Source organism: Palaemon carinicauda, chromosome 14 (genome assembly GCF_036898095.1).
Source record: "Palaemon carinicauda isolate YSFRI2023 chromosome 14, ASM3689809v2, whole genome shotgun sequence".
NCBI lineage: Eukaryota > Metazoa > Arthropoda > Malacostraca > Decapoda > Palaemonidae > Palaemon > Palaemon carinicauda.
This window is the reverse complement of record NC_090738.1, coordinates 124,884,912-124,902,411: the sequence shown is the minus strand read 5'-3', so window position 1 is coordinate 124,902,411 and position 17,500 is coordinate 124,884,912. Positions and strand designations below refer to the sequence as shown.

At 33.0% G+C, this 17,500-nt stretch overlaps 3 protein-coding genes across 7 annotated transcripts in view; all 3 read left to right on the top strand.

The window, feature by feature from the left end:
- rg (rugose) overlaps nt 1-17,500 on the top strand; it is a 327,718-nt gene that overhangs the window by 208,274 nt on the left and 101,944 nt on the right. The gene's annotated exons all lie outside the window — the stretch shown is intronic.
- Nucleotides 4,154-6,451, top strand: LOC137653745 (putative nucleotidyltransferase MAB21L1). The gene has a single exon (XM_068387366.1). It carries the CDS (start codon nt 4,448-4,450, stop codon nt 5,570-5,572), a length of 1,125 nt encoding a protein of 374 aa, XP_068243467.1. The 5' UTR covers nt 4,154-4,447; the 3' UTR covers nt 5,573-6,451.
- LOC137653746 (protein mab-21-like 2) lies at nt 6,476-7,996 on the top strand. Its single transcript, XM_068387368.1, has one exon. It carries the CDS (start codon nt 6,610-6,612, stop codon nt 7,708-7,710), a length of 1,101 nt encoding a protein of 366 aa, XP_068243469.1. The 5' UTR covers nt 6,476-6,609; the 3' UTR covers nt 7,711-7,996.

Genomic DNA, 17,500 nt, shown 5'->3' with positions numbered 1-17,500 from the left:
CGTAGAATAATACAGCATATTGATAAATTCAAAACAACATAGGCCACAGTAACGAAAAAAATATAAAATTCGCGATGTCAGCAAAAAAACAATGTGGCCGACCTTGTAAATATTGAAATAACAATGTGACTGAGCTTGTAAATAATGCAAAACAATGTGGCCCAACTTGTAAATATTGAAACAATAGGTGACAGAACTTGTTAATACTGAAACAACAACGTGGCCGAAATTGATATAACGTGACCAAACTTGAAAATATTGAAATAACAAATGTGACCGAACTTGTAAATATTGAAATAACAATGAGACGGATCTTGTAAATATCGAAACAACAAATGTGACCGAACTTGTCTATGTTGAAACAGCAATATAAGCGAATTTGTAAATATTGAAACAACAAAGTGACCAAACCTGTAAATATTGAAATAACAATGTAACCGAACTTGATAATACTGAAACAACAAATGTGACCGAACTTGTAAATACTGAAACAACAAATGCGACCGAACTTGAACATATTGAAACAACAATGTGACCGAACTTGTAAATATTGAAATAACAAATGTGACCGAACTTGTAAATATTGAAACAAAGCACGATAATACTATCAGCGGAAAACATAGCAATGTTCTTTGGTATTGATATTCAGCGGAGAACACAGCAATACTCTTGAATACTAATATATAAGCACCATATAAAAACAGAGAAGTACAAATTAAAACTTCGTATGACAGGCAATTAAAATAATGACAGAAAACATGTAACTTTACCAAACAGAAAAATGACAGCCATTCAAAGTTAATTTTGAAGAATTCAAGCGCTAAATTCCCCAAAATGGAATAAACCCAATATGATATACACAAAAAAATTTATATGTTTCATATCCGTCGGAAGACTTAGCGGTTTCTACACGCTGTCGGATAACTTGGCAGCGGGTCCCTCTCTCGGTAAGAGACATTTCTGCGACAACAAACTTAACATCATCATCATAATAATAATAATAATAATAATAATAATAATAACAATAATAATGTGTATACTCTATCCCAATATATTGTTATCAACTGCTAGACTATATAAGAACAAACGTCACCGCATTCTCTAATACCTTAAGATTTACTTGGCAAATTAACATTTATGCATAGTAAAGCAAAATGTAAAACCCATATTCGTTTGCACTTAATCACCCCAAATTGAATTATATCATATTTAATTATATTATATAGATATATATTGTATGTATATATATATATATATATATATATATATATATATGTGTGTGTGTATATATATATATATATATATATATATATATATATATATATATATATATATAATATAATATAATATAATAGCCAGTGTGTGTATAACTTCCAGCGCAATTAAAGAATCTAAACTAGTCCCCATCTGCTCTGATAACGCACAGACGGCCAAATCGAGCGAATCAAAATAAAAGCCCAAAGCACCAATTAAACGCCCTTTGTATCTTGCCATCACAATGATAAGCGCCACTCTCTCGGGGCAATCATTAGCAATGCCACTCGATAATTGAACCCCAATAATGAAGCGTAGCGGCTTTTTCTCTGCCAGTCATTTCAAAGGTTTAAATGTAACTCATGATTGGCAAAGGCAAGAGACAGTGACATTGCCTTATCGAGCAGGACAATGCCCTAGAGACTGACCATATATACATATGTTCAGCCCCAAAGCCCCTCTCCATCAAAGCTGAGACCAAGGAGGGGCAGGTAATGGCTACTGATAGCTCAGCAGATAGATCTATAGGATCCCCCAAAGCCTCCATCCTTAGTTCATACGGATGGTGAGGTTGCAGCAACCAAAGGAACTATCGAGTTTGAGCGGGACTCGAACCCCAGTCTGGGACGTATACCACATCGGCCACCACAACCCCTGATTGTCTGTCTGTGCAATAACGCAGACGGGTATCAGGCCGAGGGGTGGCGAGAAAATTGATAGGAAATTCGTTCTGGAAATTCGATGCTATTGGACGTTGTCTGCTTTTAAAATCTGCTGTCAGGACTTCAAATTGAGGAGTCTTGCATTATCTTTTTTTTTTGGGGGGGGGGGTAATTTTTTAAATCAATACAATAGTTGTCTGTCAGTTTTTGAAATCTGCTGTCAGGACTTGAATAAAGAAGTGCTTATGCATAACCAATGGTTGGGGGCGCAGTTTTTAAAATCATTAAACCAAAATTGTTTTGTAAGTGCTTCAATAATGTGGATTTGACAATAAACGAATAATTTGGGGTGTGAAATGCAGAATGCCTTGGAATATATGCGATAAAATGACTATGAAGGTCCTGTAGAGATAAGGTTCCCCTGCAGTACAAGCCAAGAAAAGCAGCCCTTTAAGTATAACAAGTAAAATGTATCAAAAAATATATAATTCATATACACATTCGTTCAGGGAACACGAATAATAAGTAACCCACAAACGTGAGACAAGCAGGCATTTGAAATTTGTATAAATTAATCCTTGATCTCAAAACACCGGAATAATTCTTTACATTACCACGAATTCAAATTAGGTTTTTGCTGGTTACTCTTTTTTTTTTTTCTTTTTTTTTAATGCAAGCATAATCACCCCATGTTCTTTGCAACTTAATCCGACCTCGTCTTGATTAAACATCAGAATAAAAACTGGTCAAGATAATCTTAACGAGTCTTGTTAATTAGGAGTCAAATACTAATTTTACAAAAAAAAAAAGAAAAAAAAAGAAGTAACAAATGAGAATGTAAATATGCATTTCCTTAAAAATTCTGCTTTGTCTGCTTTCGTGCTTCGGAAACATTATTAAACACGACATGAAAACCAGGCCGTAAAATACCAAAGAGAACTGCAAAATATTAACACTTATCAGGTCGTTTGAGATTTCGTTAAAAGAATTTTAGTCTGACATAATCTGGAGAAGGTTATAGTGTAGTTAGTAATTTCATATATATAGGCCTACTGTGTGTGTGTGTATATATATATATATATATATATATATATATATATATATATATATATATATATATATATATATATATATATATATATATATATATACATATACATACACATATATAATCATACGTATCAACACGCACAGAAGCACAATGGTAACCACAAACAGCACCAGAAAACTGAAAAAAAATTATCAGTGCCATAACCTTAAATTCACGACGAAAAACTGGCGTTACAACATCCACGGTCATAACGATGGGAAATAACATGAAATGTAATGCATTCACTACACTCCGTAATATACAGATCAGGGGATAGATGACCCATAGGAAATGACATTCGTTTCATACAAATTTCTACTGAATGAAATGAAAATAATCGCTATATAAATGTGATTACACACAGCCATTCAACTCCTTGTGATTCACATCTAACTCCCGGGTGCTATAACTTAGCCCACAAAGAGACCTAAACATTTGTCAGTAATTAGTAAAAATTTGCTACTCATTTAACTTCAAATTTCTCAAGATAGGAAACAAAAACATTACTTCTTTGCTTTATTCATATTTTGACGTCCGAACGGAATGCTGGCGACTTAGAAAACTTGAATTTCACTCATCCAGCACTTCACTTATGGGCCAAAATTCCAAGCGTCTAATTGAGTGTTTTTTACAGGTGAGCACATCTGAAAGGGTCAATAATGGGTGGTATCTATCTCTCTCTCTCTTTCCTTTTCCCAATGGTCCCTCAAGTAATGTCTTTATGCGGCCACCACTACTACTACTACTACCGCCAGCACCAACTACCTCCGGGCTAGCCCGAGACTTCTCGCTAAACGTGATATTTAATTCACAGGTAGGTACTGGGAATCTTGTCTTCCTTTGTTTGACCCGATAGTCTATTAATTTACGTGTGAGGTAGAGCGCGTAGCAGATCACGGGCAACTTCTCACGAAGGGGGCGGGGCGAGGCGCAACTTCTGTCAACTTGTCAACGATTCACAACTAATCACTCTTGGCATTCGTGCGCTCGCCCTGACGCTCAGCCAACCAGGTTCGAGGAGGCTTCTCGACACGCCCACACACCATCACAGCATCCAATGGGAGCTCGTATTCTCTTTCCGGATTATCGACCGCTCCTCCCCCTACTTGAGGACCAATGGAGAGTTGGTCTCTGCTTGACGTCACCCCCAGCCAGTAGATCCCAAGGATAGGGAACAGACGAAGTCGTAGTTTAGAGGAGCCAACTTATCAGTGAACTAAATGGATATTATATAGTAATTACTCACGGAGATTTAAGCCCCAAATCAAGTTTTCGATCCTAACTGTGTACGAGGGAGTTGTAAGCAGCGCCTCGTGAAGCCTAGAGGGATAAGTTACATGTCGCTGTGCTGTTCGGTGGACTTGTAAACCGCTCAACACGAGAATATTGTGTTTGTGTGCGAGTGTAAATCGCAGGACTAAGAGTTTCTCAAACAAACACCATGTTGGTGCCTAGTGACGGGGTGGCAGGCGCATCGGGGAAACTTGTGGCCGCCCTCGAACAATATTACAATGAACAGGTCGCCAAGAGACGTATCATCGTGGCCAAAAGGGTGGAGGAGGTGGTTCAGGTGGCCCACGATTTAATGAAACATGTCGAAGCTCAAGAACCGCGGTGCCTGTCTACGCTCACCCAAGCTGGCGGCCGTTGGGAAGGGCTGCACATCATGTCCCCCAATGAATACCAGGTCACCATCTACCTCAATCAAATGGGCGAATTCAACCTGGTCGACGACGGGACGGTGCCAGGCAGTGCTGTCCTAAAACTCAGTGACGGACGAAAGCGTTCGATGTCGCTGTGGGTGGAATTCATCACAGCTTCGGGTTACTTGTCTTCTCGCAAGATGCGCGCTCGATTCCAGACTCTAGTGGCCCAGGCGGTCGAGAAATCGCAATATCGTGATCAACTGCGTATGGTAGGGGGCACTTCGGAGGTCCGTGTCAGAATTAGGGACACTTACACCCTCGATCTGGTTTTGGCCTTCAAATGCTATGGTATCTGGCCGAGGTCGGCTGCCCACTGGCCTGAATTATCCCTGCCCTGGCCTGGGGTAGAACTGGCGGCCGAGGTAAAGATGTCTGGTTTCACTCTCGTTTCGCGGGACTGTTCTCATCTCGCGAGAGAAAAGGAAAAGGAAAAGCAGGAGGCGGCCATAACGGCCGAAGGGGATACGTGGGTCATGGTATTCAGTGAGGCTGAGGACAGACTCCTAACCCAGGGATGCAGGAAGAAGTGCCTCTCAATTCTTAAAACGCTAAGAGACCGCCATTTAGAGCTGGCTGGTAACCCGGTCAGTTCCTACGTTTTAAAAACCCTCGTTCTGTATGAATGTGAAAAACACCCTCACGAATGGGAGTGGGACACGATTAGCTTAGGGGATCGCATCAACGGCATTCTACTCCAACTCATCTCTTGCCTTCTGTGTCGCCGGTGCCCTCACTATTTCCTCCCTCAGGTGGACCTCTTCCGTGGCACTCCCCGTCAGGCTCTCACTCAGGGGGCATCCCAAACCTGGCGCCTTACGAGAGATCTCCTTACAAGAACAGAGTATCTACAACAATGTTAATATATCAAGCTTTTATTTTTAAAAACCAATACTATTCCTCTTGCAACCAAAAGAACAATATCTGAATGGAAGAAATTGGCCCCTAAAAGGAAATGCCACCCTGTGACGGGTCATCAGAGGTCAGAAGAAATAAAAAAAAAAAAGTCACGACATGTCAAGTCTCTTGTTAATTTCTGTACCTGAAAATAAAAGGCACACCACGTGACAGCAGTGACACGAGTCATAGGGGGCCCCATCGATCGATGTATGCCAGGGTAGGTCAGGGACTCTTGACGGCGGGCCGAGATGGATTTCCTACCGTTGTCCTACTCCTTGAAGCGGTACCGTGACAGAAGGGCGGGACAATGGGAGGTGCATGGTTCGGAAAAGGCCCCGCCCACATTGCATCTCCTGCAGGCGCAACTCACGCATCAGTAATTAGCAACGCGAGGTTGTGAGGAAGCCCCGTTGCATCGAGTGCCAAGCAGGTGCCAACAACACGTGCCCCCCGATATCACCTCCTCCTCCTCCTACTCCTCCACCTCCACCACCACCTAACCACCATTATCACACATTCTCGACTCACGCTTTTCGAACACGTTGTACTTGTTTACCCTTCCAGTTCCAAACAACGAAGACCATCACAAAAGACCGCTTGTTTTCGATTACTCTCTCAATCTATCTTGATATCTTAAGATTTTTTTATTCAGTGGAAAGAGGAAAAACAGAAAACGATTAGCAATTCTAAAGGAAAAACAGAAAAAGATTAGTAACTCTCGAGGAAAAAACAGAGAAAGATTAGCAACTCTCTAGAGGAAAAACAGAAAAAGATTAGCAATTCTCTAAATCTATCTTGATATCTTAGATTTTCTTGTTCAGTGGAAAGCGGAAAAACGGAAAGAGATAAAAACTCTCTAAATCTATCTTGGTATCTTAAGATTTTCTTGTTCAGTGGAAAGCGGAAAAACAGGAAAAGATTAGCAACTCTCTAAATCTATCTTGATATCTCAAGATTTTATTATTCAGTGGAAAGAGGAAAAAACAGAAAGAGATTAACGATGTTAGTGCCAGCAGATATGCAAGGGGCCCAGTCACGCATGTTGTACCAGGTAAACAAATACTCTAGCGAGAGAGTCGCCGCTCGCAGAGCAGCTGTTGCGAAGACGCTTCGGGAGGTGGTCAAGGTCGTGCAGGATGTTTTGAAGGAAGTCGAGGTGCAAGAGCCTCGGGTCATCTCTTCCCTGACAGAGGTTAACGGCCGTTTCGAGGGACTCAACGTCGTTTCCCCTACGGAGTTCGAAGCCATTCTATACCTGAATCAAATGGGAGAATTCAACTTCGTCGACGACGGCAGTATTCCAGGAAGCGCCGTCCTCAAGTTGAGCGACGGGAGGAAACGTTCTATGTCCCTTTGGGTCGAGTTCATCACGGCCTCGGGATATTTGTCGGCCCGCAAAATGCGCTCAAGACTTCACACGTTGGTGGCTCAGTCGATAGATAAGTGTGCCTACCGAGATACGGTGCGAATGGTGGGTGACACGAGCGAGGTCAAGTTAAGGATAAGAGATAGGTACATCGTTCAAATAACCCCGGCATTCAAATGTACAGGCGTGTGGCCCAGGTCAGCAGCCCACTGGCCCTCCCCACACGTCCCTTGGCCAGCGCCGAGTTTAGTGGCCGAAGTGAAAACCGAAGGATTCGATCTTTTAAGCAAAGAAAGCTCAGTGGGGGGAAGTACGACGAGCGGTGGCTTGGAGAGCGACGCCTGGGTCCTGTCATTCAACGACGCCGAAAACCGCTTACTATACGGCGCCTCCCGCAAGCGGTGCCTCGCCATCCTGAAGACGCTGCGAGATCGCCACCTCGACCTGCCAGGCGACCCAGTGCCAGCCTACGCCGTCAAAACGCTGATGCTCTACGAGTGCGAGAAGCATCCCCGTGATACCGAGTGGGACGAAGGGGCGCTCGGCGACAGGCTGGTCGGAATATTTCTCCAGCTCATTACGTGTCTCCAGTGCCGCCGATGCCCACACTACTTCCTACCGACGATTAATCTCCTCAAGGGGGCATCATCCCCCGCGCTCGAGTCGGCCGCTAAGCAAGTCTGGAGATTAACGAGGGAACTGCTTACTAATTCTAAGAGTCTGGAAAAGCTGTGAAAAGTGATTTCCCTTTGCGCGCGATTTTTTTCTTCCTAATTCAATAAGAAAAAGATGATCGTGATAAGCGTTGAATTTAATAGTGATGGCTATCGGCTGTGTGGGGGGAGCGCACAGGTGTGTGTAAGCAGGTGCTAAGAGCGACTAATTTGTAAATAATGTAAGTAAATTCTGTGCCAAACCATTGCGCTGACAAACTGCTGTATTTTCCTGTCAAATAATTTCTAAGTTTAGAACCAGTGGCTTCTAGTTTTCCCGAAATAACTGTTTTTTTTTCGGATATAAATATATATTATTTATGTGCACTGACATGTGGTCAGTGTCGATTTTTATTACAGCTGTGATAACTTAAGTTTTCGTTGTGTAAAAGTATGTAAATAGCACTCTGGTCAATTTATCTTTCCTTAGTGTATGATGAAAAAAAAAAATTCTTTTTCCCTATAAAGTGCGTCAAGTGTTTTGGAAGTAACATAACTATATTACTGTACTGTACAGGCTATAATGTCGTAGCGTTCAAATAACTCTTTAAAAATAGTGCTATCAGTTTTCAAGAACCCAAGTGTCGTTGATCTGTTTCTAACCAAATGAATTTGGGTCTCAAATGGCAAACCCTTCCTCCAAAAAATGCAGCGCACATCACCAGCAACAAATTTCTGCACTTAATTCAATAAGTAAAAATATAAAAACACTTTTCACCGCACTGACTTTATTCTATAGTTATAAGTAGCTGTTAGTTCATGTATGTTTGCAGCCTTCTCTCATTGACTTGAAATTTAACCCTTTTGAAGTCTCTCAAAGTAAGAAATGCATGCAAACATAGAAGTGTGTACACATATATATGCATCCATAATTGACTATACAAGAAATTCTTATTGTAAAAAAAAATGTACTCGTTATTATCATAAAAATAGATAATTTTCTGTGTAGGTAAAAGGAGGAAATTTCGTAAAACAACTCTAACTTTTTTTTAACAAATTTGTTTGAAGTAATGTTCCCCCATTGCTATTTTGTTATGATAATACTGACCCTTTTAACTCTCTCTCTATATATATAGCATTAGAGTACTGGTGGTAGTAACCTTGGTATGTAAGTGAGCGTGTGCTGATCAATTTCCCATAAGAAAAAGTAATTAAGTCGACTTATTACATTATGCCCAATGTACTTAATAACGATTTAGAAGTATATAAGTATATGTATATATTTATACATATGTATTATGACTATTCTCCGGTGATACACCTACCAGCTACTCGTCTGTTCTAAGTCACTTACTGTCTTATTTATTGTCTGTGAAACTGTGTAGAATATCTTTTTTTTTTTTGTCAAAATATAAACTAAGATGTCAAATAGGGCTTTCATTCATCCATATTCATTATTATTACTATGGTCTTAAAATGAAAACAAAAGAGAAATGTTGAATAAATCCAAATTATATAAAAATGGGTTATGAACTCAAATTTTTATGAACAGTGAAAATGAAAATATTATAAATTTTGAATAATTACTGTCTAAATTCAAATTATATAAAAAATGGTTATGAACTAAAATTTTTCATGAACAGTGAAAATGAAAATATTATGAATTTTGAATAATTAATGTATCACGTTGAGTTTCATGGATATATACTTAATAAAAATGGCACATTGACAATGAAACTAGCTTGATTTTGCATGGCATATGATAAACCCAAAAGTTGGAAAATATAAAGTGTGCAAAAATCACAATATGAAAAAGTAAGAAGTTAAAATTAATTAAACTGAAACAATGAGCAGACAAGAATGCCACCAAGAAATTAAAATAGGCAAATTAACAAAATCCTAAAAATGATCAAGAAAATTATAAGCCCTAAAATGTTAAATATTGATATTACAATGACAATGATAATATAAAATTAATGTGTAGAGCCAATTTTAAAATGTTAAAAAAATAAGGAATGAATAGCCTAAATATGAAAGAAATGAAATTGCAGGAATAAATAATAAAGTGGGAAGAAAATGACGGTCAATGAACAAAGTTATATAAAAGAAATTATATAAATCTAAAAGAATAAATATTTACTGATATTTAATTGTGATATATACAGGTATGTGTAAGAGTCAAGGTATACTAGTGTAATTGTAACTAAAATTATATGTAATAGTGAAAAAAGTCTTCCTGTACAAAAAATTGGATAAGTAAAAGTGAAATAACAACATAACAATGGCTAATAGATTTGGCTTATATCAGGAATCAATATAAATTGCATAATCATGGAAGGAAAAATATCATATAATGAGAAATAAAAGATTGCTATAAAATAAATGCTACTGATAAAATAACTATATTTAAGAATGTATAATTAAATGTATATAATTAATTCTGACAATTACTCATATAAAAAATTAACTTTCAAGAAAATATAAATTGAAATTTTGCAAGGACAAAGCTAAACAAATGAAAAATAAAAGATTGCAATAGCATAAATACTACTGATAAACTATCAATATCTAAGAATGTATAATTAAATGTATATGCTATTTATGTCAATAACTCATATGAAAAACTACCTTTCAAGAAAATATAAATTGTAATTTTGCAAAGACCGAGCTAAACAAATGAGAAATAAAATAATGCATTAACATAAATACTACTGATAAACTATCCATATCTAAGAATGTATAATCAAATATATATGATAATTAATTATGTCAATTACTCATATAAAAATACTAACTTTCAAGAAAGTTTAAATGGAAATTTTGCAAAGCCAAGGCTAAGCGATTGCATTTACATAAATACTACTGATAAACTATCTATATCTAAGAATGTATATTTAAATGTATATGATAATTATGTACAGTAAATTACTCGTATATAAAAAACTAACTTTCAAGAAAATATAAATTGAAATTTTGCAAAGACCAAGATAAACAAATTAGAAATAAAAGATTGCAGTAACATAAATACTACTGATAAACTATCAATATCTAAGAATGTATAATTAAATGTTTATGATAATTAATTCTGACAATTACTCATATAAAAAAATTAACTTTCAAGAAAATATCAATTGAAATTTTGCAAAGACAAAGCTAAACAAAAATCTGGGAAATAAACGATTGCATTAACACAAATACTACTGATAAACTATCCATATTTAAGAATGTATAATCAAATGTATATAATTAATTCTGACAATTACTCATATAAAAATACTAACTTTCAACAAAATATAGATTAAAATTTTGCAAAGCTAAACAAAAATAAATCTGGTAAGATTACAGTTCTCCTCATTAATTTCCATTGCTGTACTTTTCATAGAATAGACTATGCCCCCCCCCCCCATTTCTTGAATTAACACTATTACATGTATGTGGTCAGCCTTTTACTTTTACGTCCGTCATTTACTAAATATAGTGAATATTAGAAATGTTAATTAATTTATCAATATTGGGAAAAAATTAAATTGTTAATTACAAAAATCTCTGAAAAATTAACTCGTCTATGAATATTACGAAGAAATTATATTGATAATTACAAAAATCTCCGAAAAATGAACTCGTTTATCAATATTACGAACAAATTATATTAATTATAAAAATCTCCGAAAAATTAACTTTTATCAATATTACGAACAAATAAAATGATAATTACAATAATATCTGAAATATTAACTCATTTATCAATATTACGAACAAACTATATTGACAATTACAAAAATCTCCGAAAAATTAACTCATTTATCAATATTACGAACAAATTAACTCAACATTACAAACAAATTATCTCCGAAAAATCAACTCATTTATCAATGTTACGATAAAATTAAAATTGATAATTACGAAAATCTCTTCGCAAAATTACAACTTTTATACGTAATTACATCTTCATCACACGAGTGCTTCCTTATTGTAACAGCGCAGCTGTTGTGAATCATAAATATTTTTCAAAATATGGTCCGACAATTTCCAACTGTCCATCATGGAAAGCGCTGTTATTAACCCGTGTTTCATCTACAATCTAGACACCATCTTCGTATATCTGCTATTATTAACCTCAATAACAAGAGATTATGCAACCACTTATAATTACTGTCAATAACTATCCGTTATGGAAATTTAATCTATACAACTGTTTAACGGCAAATATTAATCTGCTAAACGCAATTTTATTCTTTTCTTTTCCGGTAAGCTAATAATTTTCTAATTTCCAAAATGCTTTAAAATTATCATATAACGTTAAAAAGACAAAATTCTTTTTCATATGACATTAAAAATAAAAATGTTTTTTTTAATAATAATAATAATAATAATAATAATAATGATAACAATAATAATTATAATATGTTCTTCGCTTGCATATAGCTGATAATGTACATCTAAATAAAATTCCTCAAATATAAGTAAAACAATTAAAATCACGAATGGAAATATTATGAACAATACGGAAGGCGCTATCCATAAAAAAAAAGTTTTTTTCCATAAAATAGAAATTTATATCATAGTATCATCTGCCATGAAACAAAATACCAATAATACCATTTCTCTATTTCTATTATCAAAATACTATAATACTCCTGTCAATTATCATCATCACACATAGTCGTATAGAGAGAATTTAATCAAATGGTTTTTGTGCTAGTAAGTTGAATTATTTGCGCAATATGTTTGAATTCAAAAGGCTAGTATCTAGACAGATGTGATGAAACGTATTAACTTTTAACGTTACTACTTTTTTAATACAATTTAAAAAAACGCAAGGCAATATAATGAATCTCTTTCTAATAAATTCAACTATATATATATATATATATATATATATAATATATATATATATATATATATATATATATATATATATATATATATATATATATATATATATATATATCATACATTTCATAATTGGATATTTCTATAATAAATTGCATCAAAATAGGCTCAAAAAAATTATAAATTTCCAATTGCGAAAAGAATTAACAAAATCATGTGGATTTGTAAACAGAGTATTATAGAAATATATATAAATATATAATAAAATGTTTATGCAACACCGAAATAATACACGGACGCAAAGAATTCAACAATATTTACATGAAACCAAAATAAAAGTGGAGATCTTGATAAGTCATCTTAGACATTCTTTGAATCAATTTGTCTTAAGAAATGGAGACATGGACATTGCAACTTCAATTTCTTTAATTTCTTATTAACTTAAATTTATTTATCATTATATAAAGTCATCTGAGACATTCTTTGAATCAATTTGTCTCAAGAAATGGAGACATGGACATTGCAACGTCAATTTCTTTATTTTCTTATTAAATTAAACTTATTTATCTTTATATAACATAGATCGTTAGGACAGGAGAGCAAATATTATTCATTCAAGGCATGGTGATATCGTTAGAAAGAGGCAAAGAATCTATATTACGTAACCGGGGAAGGAAATGAAAGTACGGAGATAGTTTCATGAAATTTCCGGGAAATAATGTAAACATGATTTTCAGTAACAAAACTTAATTATGTATAAATAAAGCATGCGTACTTATGCCCAATGAGTGCGTCAAAAAACAGTAAAATTAAATTAAATACGGAGATGGTTTCATGAAATTTCCGGGAAATAAGGAAAACATGATTTTCGGTAACAATACAAAAATATATATTAAATAAGGCCTGCATAAAAAACAAAGTAAAATTAAATGAAAGCACGGGGAGTTTCATGAAATTTCCGGAAATAACGAAAATATGATTTTCGGTAATAAAACATTGATATGTATAAATAAGGCCTGCATACATCTACCCACTGAGTGCGTCAAAAAACAATGTAAAATTAAATGAAAGTACGGAGATAGTTTCATGAAATTTCCGGGAAATAATGTAAACATGATTTTCGGCAACAAAGCATAAATATGTATAAATAAGTTATGCGTGCTTATGCCCACCGATAGCGTAAAAAATAAAGCAAAATTGCAGAAAAATATTGCAAAAAAGAATATCAATACAATCGATAAAAGCAAGTAAAATTATAGAATCAGAAAAAAATCTCTTGGTTTGAATTAAATAGCTGGTATATAGTATTCTGGACATAACACCACTTAGTGACATTTAATATAAAAAAAAAATCTTAGTTTCAATGTAATACATATCACAAAAATATTATCACTGATACTACAGTATAGCTTCACTAAGGAAAAAATGTTTTTCTCTAATAGGCAAAATGGGATTATTATATTTAGATTTGTTTAGAATTAACTATATTAATGATATCCATCTAATCTATAGTAATTGTTTTTCAAGATTTCTAATCATAAACCAAAAATGAAACAGGAATACGGTTTATCAAAACGTAATTCTCTACAATGAAAAATGCTTTCGGACTAGTAACGGATTACCTTTACGAATCCTATAACTAAAACAATTAATTGATTAATTATATTCTTGCAATATTTTCTCATGTACTCAAATATAATTCTGACCATGAAGCAAAAATAGTCATGAACTAAGTTCTTGATGAAACAGGAATACGGTTTGTCAAAATGTAATTCTCTTCAGGTAACTAACTCGATCAGTTCATCAGTAATATATTGGCAATGTTTACATATACACTCAAATATAATTCTGACCATGAAGCAAAAATATTCATGAACTAAGTTCTTAATGAAACAGGAATACGGTTTATCAAAATGTAATTCTTTTTATACAATCAACAATGCTTCCGGATTAGTAACGGATTGCCTATACGATTACTATAACTATCACAATCAATTGATCAATTACATTCTTGCAATATTTAATATGCACACAAATATAATTCTGACCATAGGCATGAACCAAATTCTTAATGAAAAAGGAATACGGTTTATCAAAATATAATTCTCTTCATATAACTAGCACAATCAATTCACCAACCTTATATGCAATGTTTTTAAGCACTCAAATATAATTCTGACTATGAACGAAAAATAGTCAAGAACTAAGTTCTTAATGAAACAGGAATACGGTTTATCAAAATGTAATTCTCTTCATGTAACTAACTCGATCAATTCATCAATAATATATATGCAATTTTTACATATGCACTCAAATATAATTCTGACCATGAAGGAAAAATAGTCATGAACTAAGTTCTTAATGAAACAGGAAAACGGTTTATCAAAATGTAATCTTCTTCATAAAACTAACACAATAAATACATCAGCCCTCCCTATATATGCAATGTTTGTAAGCACTTAAATATAATTCTGACTATGCACGAAAAATATTCATAAACTAAGTTCTTAATGAAACAGGAATACGGTTTATCAAAATGTAATTCTCTTCATATAACCAAATCAATTCATCAACCCTATATAGGCAATGTTTTTAAGCACTCAAATATAATTCTGACTATGAACGAAAAATAGTCATGGACCAAGTTCTTAATGAAACAGGAACACGGTTTATAAAAATGTAATTTTCTTCATATAAGTAGCACAATAAATACATCAGCCCTCCCTATATATGCAATGTTTTTAAGCACTCAAATATAATGCTGACCATGCAGGAAAAATAGTCATACACTAAGTTCTTAATGACACAGGAATACGGTTTATGAAAATGTTACTCTCTTCATATAAACAACACAATCAATTCACCAACCCTATATATGCAATGTTTTTAAGCACTCAAACATAATGCTGACCATGAAGGAAAAATATTCATGGATCAACATCTTAATCTATACTAAGATCAGACCACTCGTCACATGTCAACGCCACTGACCCGTTGCTAGAACAAACCTAACAAAATAATGCACAAAAAAAAAAAAAAAAAAAAAAAAAAAAAAAAAAAAAAAAAAAAAAAAAAAAAAAAAAAAACCCTGTAGAATTCGCTTGCTTCGCGAACAAATAAATAGCAGAGCGCCTCGAGATTAAACTAATATTCGATCTGATGTCAAGATCCTTTTACTAATACCCTTCAAGAATAAAAATAAACGCAACACAAACAGGGCATAAAACGGCCATTATAAAAGATAAATACAACATAAAATGGTTTTTTGTTTGTTGTTGACTTTTGAACAGAAGAGAAAAATGATAAGAGAATGTATGTATGTATATATATATATATATATATATATATATATATATATATATATATATATATATATATATATGTACATATATATATACATATATATATATATATATATATATATATATATATATATATATATATATATATGTACATATATATATATATATGCATATAAATTTATATATATATATATATATATATATATATATATATACATATATATATATATACATATATACATATGTATGTAAATATATAAATTTATATTATATATATATATAAATTTATATATATACACAGTATATATATATATATATATATATATATATATATATATATATATATATATATATATATATATATATTAAATATAGAACAGCGTCTTTTATTTAGTCTAATCTGTGGATGTTTGCCAAATAGGAGTTTGTGGTATTTTGAAGTGTTCCATATATAGCGTTTTGAACATTATATGTAGGCTACTATGAATAATAATAATAATAATAATAATAATAATAATAATAATAATAATAATAATAATAATAATAATAACAATAATAATATCAATTCTAAAAAAACTTATTGAAGACGGTCATTTCCTTTTCAAAAATAATTAAAATTTGTTAACTTATTCCGCATTATTCCATAAAGATAATTATAATTCATATTCTCCGCCATAGAATCGAGTGCTCACGCTTCTAGAATTAGTGCGTGCTACTCATTTTGTAGAGATCTAAAAATATTCTATTTACACGTCAAGATGTCAGAATGTCCTGTGCTGGCAATCTTCTGTAGGCCTATGCCTTTTCTTTAGCAACAAAATTGTGGAAGACTCTCTAACCGTGACGAGGGTGATAGTGCTTAGGGATTTCAGATTGGAAATCTTGGGCGAAATCGCTTCCCTATATCTTACTTTTCGAACGTCTACTTTTTTGGCTATTATATATATGTGTGTGTATATATATTCATATATATATACATACATATATATATATGTATATTATATATGTATATTATATATGTATATATATATATATATATATATATATATATATATATATATGTATATGTATATTATATATGTATATGTATATATATAAGTATATATATACATATGTATATGTATATATATACATATATATATATTATATATATGTATATATATATTATATATATGTATATATGTATATATTTCTTAATTGATCAGTAATTATCTACATATTACCTTATTTCTACTCTCTATTTACATGTATGGATGTTTTATACTTGAACAGATTGGTTAGTATATTGGAAGAATACGACTTAACATACCACGCCCTTCGCATTTTCTGATTATATTGCAATATAAACGAATGAATCTATAACTTATACAGTGTGTTTGCATTTACTCATATAATGAGATATAGGTTTAAAGTATGTGCTATCCCCCTTATAACTATGATTATTCAATAATCGTTAAATGATAATCATCATTATCGTTTAGCGTCCGTCTATCCCTAAACTGTAATTATAAGTTTACTTTTGCATTTGCTATAATTGGCCCAAGTCGTTTGCAGAATAGCACTAGACAAATGTCATAAGCATTACCGAAAATTCACAACGATTTTTTCCCATTTAATTACAATAAGTTGATACTACGTTCAAGATTAATTTGACAAAAAATTAATCAAATTGTATTTCCATACGTTAAATTATAATATATATATATATATATATATATATATATATATATATATATA